The 10,000-nt window shown below is 49.2% G+C and overlaps 1 protein-coding gene across 1 annotated transcript in view; it reads left to right on the top strand.

Annotated features, from left to right (window-relative positions):
• scfd2 (sec1 family domain containing 2) overlaps positions 1 to 10,000 on the top strand; it is a 74,963-nt gene that overhangs the window by 12,907 nt on the left and 52,056 nt on the right. Inside the window, exon 4 of the mRNA XM_056415621.1 lies at positions 2,925 to 3,100. Within this exon, the coding sequence (XP_056271596.1) occupies positions 2,925 to 3,100 (176 nt within the window). The remainder of the gene's footprint in view (positions 1 to 2,924; positions 3,101 to 10,000) is intronic.

The raw sequence follows: 10,000 nt of genomic DNA on the forward strand, positions 1-10,000 counted from the left end.
GTAGCACTCCTCTGGTTGTATAGAAGTCTATGCTTCATGTGTTAAAGCTGCATTCTCTCTCCTGGCCACCAGGGGGCGACTCCTCTGGTTGTATAGAAGTCTATGCTTCATGTGTTAAAGCTGCGTTCTCTCTCCTGGCCACCAGGGGGCGACTCCTCTGGTTGCATAGAAGTCTATGCTTCATGTGTTAAAGCTGCATTCTCTCTCCTGACCACCAGGGGGCGACTCCTCTGGTTGTATAGAAGTCTATGCTTCATGTGTTAAAGCTGCGTTCTCTCTCCTGACCACCAGGGGGCGACTCCTCTGGTTGTATAGAAGTCTATGCTTCATGTGTTAAAGCTGCGTTCTCTCTCCTGACCACCAGGGGGCGACTCCTCTGGTTGTATAGAAGTCTATGCTTCATGTGTTAAAGCTGCATTCTCTCTCCTGACCACCAGGGGGCTCCTCTGGTTGTATAGAAGTCTCTACTTCATGTGTTAAAGCTGCATTGGATTTAGAGAACATTTCACAAACTGCGATACTGGGCTGATATTATACTTCCTGTCACACACACACACACACACACACACACACACAAACGCCTTCTCACAGCCGTTGGAATTCATGCTCATTAAGATAATATTATGGTCTGTCCTGGTCTCAGTCGTTCCCCTCTGCTCTAATCCGAGTGTATCTCAGGCCGTTGTGTATTTACTCTGTTTCCCATCAGCAGGAACAGATCCGTGTCCCAATGTGAGGCTTTATCTGTTTGTACCAGATGGCCAACAGAGTACAGTTTATATACGGATTATATGTGTATATACAGGACTGTCTCAGAAAATTAGAATATTGTGATAAAGTTCTTTATTTTCTGTAATGCAATTTAAAAAACAAAAATGTCATGCATTCTGGATTCATTACAAATCAACTGAAATATTGCAAGCCTTTTATTCTTTTAATATTGCTGATTATGGCTTACAGCTTAAGAAAACTCTAAAATCCTATCTCATAAAATTTTAATATTTCCTCAGACCAAGTAAAAAAAAAGATTTATAACAGCTGAGTGTTTGTCAAGGCTCAGGAAACCCTTGCAGGTGTTTCGAGTTAATTAGACAATTCAAGTGATTTGTTTAATACCCTACTAGTATACTTTTTCATGATATTCTAATATTTAGAGATAGGATATTTGAGTTTTCTTAAGCTGTAAGCCATAATCAGCAATAAATCAGAATAAAAGGCTTGCAATATTTCAGTTGATTTGTAATGAATCCAGAATGCATGACATTTTTGTTTTTTTAATTGCATTACAGAAAATAAAGAACTTCATCACAATATTCTAATTTTCTGAGACAGTCCTGTATATTGATATATTTATTTATATATATTTATTTATATATTTACTAGGGCTGGGCAACGATTAACATTTTTAATCGCGATTAATCGCATGATTTCCCTGATTAATCACGATTAATCGCATTTGTATACGCAAAATCCAATAATTAATTCAAAAGTAGTGTATAGCGCACTTCTATTTTAAATGTTGCTGAGATTAAACATCTCTCTTGTTCTGCCTGTTTTGTGATATTCGTGCCTAAAAGGTGCCTAATATTTCTAGACTGAAATAATATCGGCATTATAATTATTATAACTATGAGGATTTTTTAGTTGCCTATTTTGTGGAGCCCCCTCAGGACGTGGTGCCCTCCGCTGGCGCATAGTGCGCTATGGGAGCGCGGCGCTGGGAGGAGTTTACAGCACAAACAACAATGAACTAGTGGAGGCGGCGAGGTGCTCCGTGTTGCCAGGTTGGAGATGGTGAAGTATCGTACCAAAGGCTCAACATGGTTGTATTTGGAGGATAATTATCGTATCTGGCAACCCTGAGATCGGTCGACCAATGACTGCTCTCTATTCTGGCAGCTCACGCAAGAAGGTGGAACGTAAGGGTGATACCATTTCCAAAACTTGTAAGGGGTAAATACTAGTTTATGAAAACCCAGAGAAACACAAATATCCGACGAAGCAAAATCCCGACGTTTTTGGAATCCCTGCCGGACGCATTTTTTAGGTCTCAAAAGCAGGACGTGTCCGGGGAAAGAGGACGTCTGGTCACCCTAACTAACCGGCCTGCAGTAGCTCTCCACTTCGCTGTGGCGTTGGTTCTCTTCTCTTGGTTGATCTCCTCCCTGCAGCTCGTCTGCCGAAGCCTCGCTCCACTGTGTGTTTGTTGTATGATTTGCTGGCATCAACGGTGTGTTTAGCATTTAAATGATATTTAAGACTGGAAGTACTCCGGTGATAAGACAATTCATCTTGGCAGTGTTACATATGACTTTGTTTCTGTCGACTCCGCCGTCTTTAAGAACTTTAAATTGAAAATGGCCATTTAAAATCTCCGTACTCTTCTCCATGTTTGTTAAACCGCGAATGACTTTCTTTTCCGGTTCCGCAGCAATCAGTAGCAGACTTTTACAAAATAAAAGCCTGTGAGCAACACACTTTTACAATAATAAAATAAATAATAAAACCTGCGTTAACGCGCTATAAAATAATTGTCGGCGTTAATTAATTGATGCGTTAACGCAAGATTAACGCGTTAACGTGCCCACCCCTAATATTTACATATATATTTATATTTAAATATTTTTATTTAAATATTTATATTGATATATTCCTATTTTTATGTTTGGATTTGTTTCTATCTTTTTAATTGTTTAATTTTTATATATATTTATTTATAAATATTATTTATTATTAAAATAAATATATTTAATTATATTTCTACATATTTATATATGTATATATTTATTTAGATTTATTCAGATTTATATTTTTTTATATAAGTATTCATTTGTTTATTTATATATATAAATATATAAATGTGAGTCCTGGATGTGAGTGCTCGTCTGTAACTGGTATATAACCCCGGTGTCGTCTCCTCCCAGGCCGGGTGACCCCTGAGCAGCTGTGCTCCTACGTGCAGTTGTTCCGCAGCAGCCAGGGGGCGCTAGAGAGTCACTGCGGGGTGCTGCAGCTGGTTCTGGCCACGGCCCAGACCCTCCGCCACCCGGGCCTGCCCCGCCTGGACGCCTGCCTGGCCTTCGAGAGGCTGCTGCTGCAGGTCCGTACTCATCCACACGGGGGTCACGGGGGTCACAAGCCTTTTAAAGGGACGCGAGCCATCCTCTGTTTCATGGTGTTACTTTAAGGAATGCGGATCAGATAACAGGCTCGTTCCTTTTGGGCCTCCTGTCACATTTTGCTCCCCTGTGATACGTCTATAATAAACGGCCCAATCAGGACCAGACGTGGTTCTGTCTTGCCGTGAACCCGAGAGCGAGGCCCTCCTCTCTGAAGTTCTGCTCAAGTCTCACGCAACTTTTTGGACTCGGGTGATTCCGTCACGGCTTCCTCGCCGGCCGAGAAGAGCCAGGAGCCACAGCGCTCGACGGATCTGGTGACGGCAGAGGAACATGAAGTATCAGCCTCCGTCACACATGGTGCGTTCGATGACCGTGGGTTTCTACAAACATTGGGTTTGTAGAAAACATGGCGGCCATGAAGGGCTCATTTTAAGCACGATGTTCATGTTATTAACCACCAAAGAAAACACAATGATGACCTTTATACTCCATTTCTGCTGATTGATTACCAATAATAATTCTACGCTGGCCCTTTAAGAAGGAAGGCAGCACATTGACTAGCAATCTGTAACGCACTTAACTGTAATTCTGACTTTACCTACGGGCAAATATTAGATTCCTGAAGGCGCCGCAGGTAAGTGGGGGCTTGTGTGTGTGTGTGTGTGTGTGTGTGTGTGTGTGTGTGTCAGTCAGTCATAAACAGGTCAGTTGGGTTTGAGGGAACATTGGGATCCAGTAAACACGGCGGCAGGTTTCCATTGTGTTGCTGGAGCGGGTCTACTTTACGGGGGCGGATGAACACGTGTGCCTGAGTGTGGAAAGGTCAGAGGTCAGGGCCGATGGAGAGCGTCACCACGGATCACTCTTCCTCCTCCTCCTTTACCTTTCCGCTATTCTCATTGCGTTGTCTTCCCGAACAGAAGTTATTGATTTAGGAACTTATTAAAACAAAATCAGGGAAGAACAGTGGAGGCAGCTCGCAGCGTTTATATATATATATATTTGTATTTATATAAATATATATAGAAAGATCTTCTTCTTCTTTTCCGCTCTCTCAGGAGCTTTGAGCGTGACGTGAGAGTCGATGTTTGCAATCAAAACGGTTTTGAGTTTATTGAGGTCTTAAGGGAAATGAGTTCCCCCCCACACACACACACACACTCACACACACTCACACACACACTCACACACACTCACACACACTCACACACACACTCACACACTCACACTCTCACCCACACACACACACACACACATACTCACACTCACACACACTCACACACACACACTCACACACTCTCACACACACACTCACACACACTCACACACTCACACACACACACTCACCCTTCTGTTTGTTTCATTTCCATGTGAGTTCTCTCTCTGTGTTGTTGCTTTGGCTCAACGCGGATGGAGAGAAGTTAATTACTTTACGTAAAGATGGAGGGTTTTGAGACGCCCTCTGGGGGCTGGAGGAGGGGGGCGGGGCTGTAGGAGGGGGGCGGGGCCTCGTGGAAAGGACCGGCCCCTGTTGGTTAGATTGTGTCTGAGGCTTTATTAAATATTGGCAGAAAGGAGTTCCTCTCGACGGTCCGCTCGGTTCCCCGGAGCTCTGGCGCCCCCTCTGGCCTGCGGGAGTATTGCGTTGAGCCGAAGATATTTAGATGATTGATTAACGGGTTTGAGAGGACCTGGATGGACTGGGACCGGGACCTGGATGGACCGGACCGGGCCTGGACCGGGACCTGGATGGACCGGACCTGGATGGACCGGGCCTGGACCGGGACCTGGATGGACCGGACCGGACCTGGATGGACCGGACCGGGCCTGGATGGGTTGTTGGGGGACACAATCTAGTGTCAATTATTATCTTGACTTCCTCGGTGAGGCATTTGGAACTCGTGTGAGATTTCCAGATACCTGCCCCCCCCCATGTCGCTGGTCTTTGGGGGGGGGGGGGGGGGTTCTGAAAGGCCGGTATTGAGCCTCCTTGGTCCGGCTCCAGCCCGCAGGCTGCAGAATGTGCCGCCGGGCGGCTCCAACAGACGCAGCCTTTCACCGCTTCCCAGAACATCACCGGAGTGTGTGTGTGTGTGTGTGTGTGTGTGTAGGTGTGTGTGTAGGTGTGTGTGGGTGTGTGTGTGTGTATCTGGATCGTATCACTTCTCATGGCGACAGAAGCAAAAATGTTGATATTTGTCCGAAGCAACTTTCGTCTCACCTGAGCTGCAGACACGACGGTCCCTAAGCCGGGGAGCGGCCCCCAGGGGCCGAGGCCCCTCCCCCATCCCACACATTCCCCTCACGCTCCATCTCTAATGGTGGTGGTGTGTGTGTGTTTGTGGGGGGGGGGGGGGGGTAGATTGTAACAAAAGGGGTGAGAATGACTCCGGGGCCCTGAGATGTCCCCCCCCCCCCCCCCACTGTTTAAAAGCCGACTGACCGTCTCCCCATCAGTCCACTGTCAGTACCACACACACGCACGCACACGCACACGCACACACAGACGCACACACAGACGCACACACACGCACACACACACACACAGACGCACATGCACACACGCACACGCACACGCACACACACACACACACACAGACCCAGTGTACCTCAATCCTGCAGCAACGCACCGAAGGAGCCGCAGGAGGTCCGGGATCGGCTCCGTTCTCTGGGGCCCTTTTGGTATCAATCGATGCCCCCCCCCCCCCACCCCCTCAGAACAATGAAGAAAAGCTCTTTGTGTTTGCTGCATACTCCGAGCGCTGCGGTTTCTTTTCACCGCGAGCATCTGGCTCCAAGACGACGGGGAGCCGATGGAGTCGGACCGCCGTCACCTCGACGAGCCGACGGCGGCCGATCGATGGCGCCGACAACAACAACAACAACAACAAGGAGCTTCTCAAAGTCTCCCACTGAACACCAACGGACACGTGACGAGGTGAACACGCCTTCACCACGGAGCCAACATACAAGGAGGCGGACCCAAAGCCCACGCCGGCTGCCACCATCTTCTTTCAATGACCCCTGAAACTCCACTTCCTGTTTCCTGCTCCTCCTCCTGCTCCTCCTGCTCCACGTCGACCGCTCTCTTGAACGTCTTCCGGCGCCTCCGGAGCGAGTTCTTTACCTATCCCCTCCTTCCTGTGTTTAGTTGGAAGAGGATTACTCTCCCCCCCCCAGACGGCTGTGTTTACACTGCCCCGCTCTAATGTACTATCTGTTTAATAGTCTGAGGCCTGTTTACAGAGAGGTGATGGGCTGAGGGGCCAGAGGGCCAGAGGGCCAGTTCACCGCCTCCCTTCCTGTTATCGTTGGTCCCCCCCCCCCCCCAATCACGTCGCCTCCCATTAAGCCGCCGCCCCCTCTCGGCCTCGTGGTCATTTGCATGCGCTGCGAATCTAAAGTTTCCACTGAGCATCTCTTCTCCCTGAACCGACGTCTTGGCTGAGCCGACGCTTTCTTTGCGTTTTTTGTCTTTTTGTCTTTTTTTTGGTCGTTTCTTTACGTTTTTGTAGTTTCTTAGCTTTCATTTGACGTTTTTTGGCGTTCCTTGCCGTTTTTTTTTGCCGAGACGCTCGAGGAACCGGCGCTAATGAGAAGCCGAGCGAGGACGGTGGACTCTTCAGCGTTTACTGCGCCGGACGTTTCCTCCTCCTCTAACGCGCTCCTCTTCCTCCTCTGGTGTCTCACTGTGAGGCTTCATGTGGCCTGGAGGCAACCTCCAGTCTCTGGTTGTATAGAAGTCTCTGCTTCATGTAAGCTGCATTATATCTCCTGACCACCAGGGGGCGACTCCTCTGGTTGTATAGAAGTATGTGCTTCATGTGTTAAAGCTGCATTCTCTCCACTGACCACCAGGGGGCGACTCCTCTGGTTGTATAGAAGTCATTGCTCCAGTGTGTGGTAAGCGAGCTCTCCCCTCCTGGTGAACCAGGTCTGTGGTGAGCTGACTCTCAGAAAGACACCACAGGAAAAAAACACACAAAAACACAAAGCTCAGCATTCATTGTGTTGTTACCAACAGAGGCTGCAGTAAAAAACAGCTGACGGGGGGGGGGGGGGGCAACAATGTCCCAGTGTCCCCACTTAATACCGTTCTCTCTCTCTCTCTCTCTCTCTCTCTCTCTCTCTCTCTCTGCGTCGTTCCCTCTGTTCCCCGCCTGCAGCCCGATGTGCGGCGGCCGTGTGTGTGTCCCTTTAAGGCGCTTCACTCCGGTGACCCCGTCTCCACTTCCTGTCCCCGACAGACAGAGCCTCTGTCCCCAGAGCTCCACCTGGGGCCGCCGGGCTCTTTGTGTCACATTCCAGGACCCTCCGGGGTCGTCTGGAGACCCCGAGAGCCAGAGGGGGCTCGGCCCGTGTTCTGGACACCGGGTCGGGCCTCTGGCGGCGCTGCAGAGCTCTGGGTCGCGCAGCGGGAAATGTTCCTGCAGGAAAGTCTTTATCAAGGAGTTTAACCTTTTGTTTCTTTATCGTTAGACGCCACTCGTTTCCTCTTTCATCACGGGAATAAAGTCGTTCATGAATGTGAGACATTAGTTACGGGTCATTCCACCTCTCGTCCTGAGGATTCTTTACAACTTGTTTGAGGTATTTGAGTTTATTGACCTTTTTTTATTTTTTTGCCGTTTATTGACACTTTGGGGCGTTTCTTGACGTTTTTTTGCAGCAGATTTTTTTACGTGTCTTGTAGTTTCTTAGCTTTAATTTGCCGTTTGTTGCCGTTTCTTGAATTTTTTATTATTTTGGGGCGTTTCTTTGGCGCTTACTGGCGTTTCTTGGCGGTGTCTGGCGGTGTCCTCGTCTTCTTGCGTCTTCACGGTTGGTTCTGTTGGGTCATCTCTCAGAACTTGCTCGGCCCCTTTGGGACCCGGTAGATCAGGAGTGCCCCCTGCTGCCGAGTCCAACCAGAGACTGCATCCTGTAAATGGAGATGAACAGGAGGGGGTCCCCCCCCCCGTCCCCCTCAGGTCGTGGAGCAAAGGTGGGACAAGGCCTCCTCTTTGCTCCGCCGTGTAATTGTACCCATCTGAGCCCCCCAGCCCCCCCGCTCGCTCATGCCCACCCGGACCATCGCGGCGCCCCGGGGCTCCTCCCCCGAGTCACCCGAAGGGAAACGAGGCGGACCCATCGCCGCGGCAACGAGAGCGTAGAGGGTCAAACCGGGTCAATCGGAGACAGAGACTCCTGCCACTCCTTTGCTCTGTCATTAATTACCCACAGTCCCCCGGGGCACCGCTTCCCCCCCCCCCCCCGTGTAACCGCATAGCCCCGACCGGCTGGATCCAGGGGGGGGGGCTCCCAATGTGTGCTCAGGTGGACGACTCAATCGGTGTCACGTGTGCATCTAGGGGCGGGGTCTCCTTCGCCGGCCAGGTGAGCGCCCGGGAGGAGGCGTGTCCTCTGTGCTCTGAAGGGAGGCTTTGACGGGGATGTGTGTTGGCATGGCGACCCCGTGCTCATCGCCGTGGTCACCAGCCGTGACGAGGCGGTTTGCCCATGTGGACCGGGAGGATCTGCAGGAGGACTGAGTGATGGGAGTCATAGTGCAGAGACAACCCCCCCTCCTGACCTCATCGTGAGGCGTTCACTGACCTGTTTTTAACAGTCAGACACAACTTTAAAATCTCTTTTCTTATTTTCGGCGTACAACCAGAAAACGTTCAGGAAACACGTGAAGTCATGTCCTGAGTCGTGTGACTCTCCTGCAGAACTTGAATCCCTCTGATCCCACAAGTCTCTGATCTCTTCTTCATGACATCGATGTTTCTGCATCGATTGGTAGGAATGCGTCTAGTCTGGGGGGGGGGGGGGGGCTCGAAGCCACATCTCTGGAGAACACGTTTGTGAGCGGATCCTCTGGACGGGCCTCAGAACCGTCGCCAGAACGCCAATTAAGACAACGTGTGATTGTGCTCATGTTGTTGTTTATCAACTCATGTTGTTGTTTATCAACTCATGTTGTTGTCTCTCAATGCCACGCAGACGCACTCAGAGGTCTCCAGAACATGTGGTGTTCTGGGTCGTTCCCCCCCATAGCTGTTCATCTGGAGGGCACTCATGTGGCCCACTTCTCTTCTTCTATTGTTCTAAACACACTTGGAGACACATGTTTGTCCCCTGAAAGTAACACAAAACAAACCGCTGAGCGGGAAGAGGAGGAAGGCGAGGAGGAAGAGGAGGAGGAGGAGGAGACTGGTTTCCTTTTCCTCCCAACTCTCCATCTTCTCCATCCCGCTGTTTCTTCTTCTGTTCTGAGTTATTCAGGACGCCGCGTGGCCTTCTCCTTCACGGCTCAGCATCTCGGCTCCTCCCTCATCGGGGGGGGGGGGGGCATCAGGACTCTCATCAGCTCTCCAGCCGGCGAGGCCGACTCGCCACACGACTCGGCCGTAACTCCACGAGAACAAAGAGGTGCCGACGCGGCGCTGCAGCTGAGGCGTCTGGAGAGAGAAGGTCCACCAACGTGAACGTGACTGGAGGTGGCCTAACTCCATTACCTCCGTCGAGTATTGGCTCATCATGTATTTAGAAAAGCAAAAAAAAACAAATATGTTTAAATAATGTGACATTCAAACCTGACTGTGAGCTCACATGGTTCCTTGTTTCTAGCACATGTTCGGACTACTTTTTAAATGTGTCTACTTTTTTAAAAGGTTTAACTTTCTCCGCGAGGGTCCACGTTACATATGTGTGTGTGTGTGGTCACTACAAAATAAAAGCATGAATTTCTTTGTTACAATCATATTTTGACGTAAAGCCTCTAAATTTGGCGATTTGTTTTTCAAGATGGTAAAAAGCTGATTTAATTATTTCTTTATATGATTTTTTTATCAATTGAGATACCAATGTTTTTAACATCGTCATTTAGTTTTTTA

This window comes from Pseudoliparis swirei, chromosome 5, assembly GCF_029220125.1.
Source record: "Pseudoliparis swirei isolate HS2019 ecotype Mariana Trench chromosome 5, NWPU_hadal_v1, whole genome shotgun sequence".
Taxonomy (NCBI): Eukaryota; Metazoa; Chordata; class Actinopteri; order Perciformes; family Liparidae; genus Pseudoliparis; species Pseudoliparis swirei.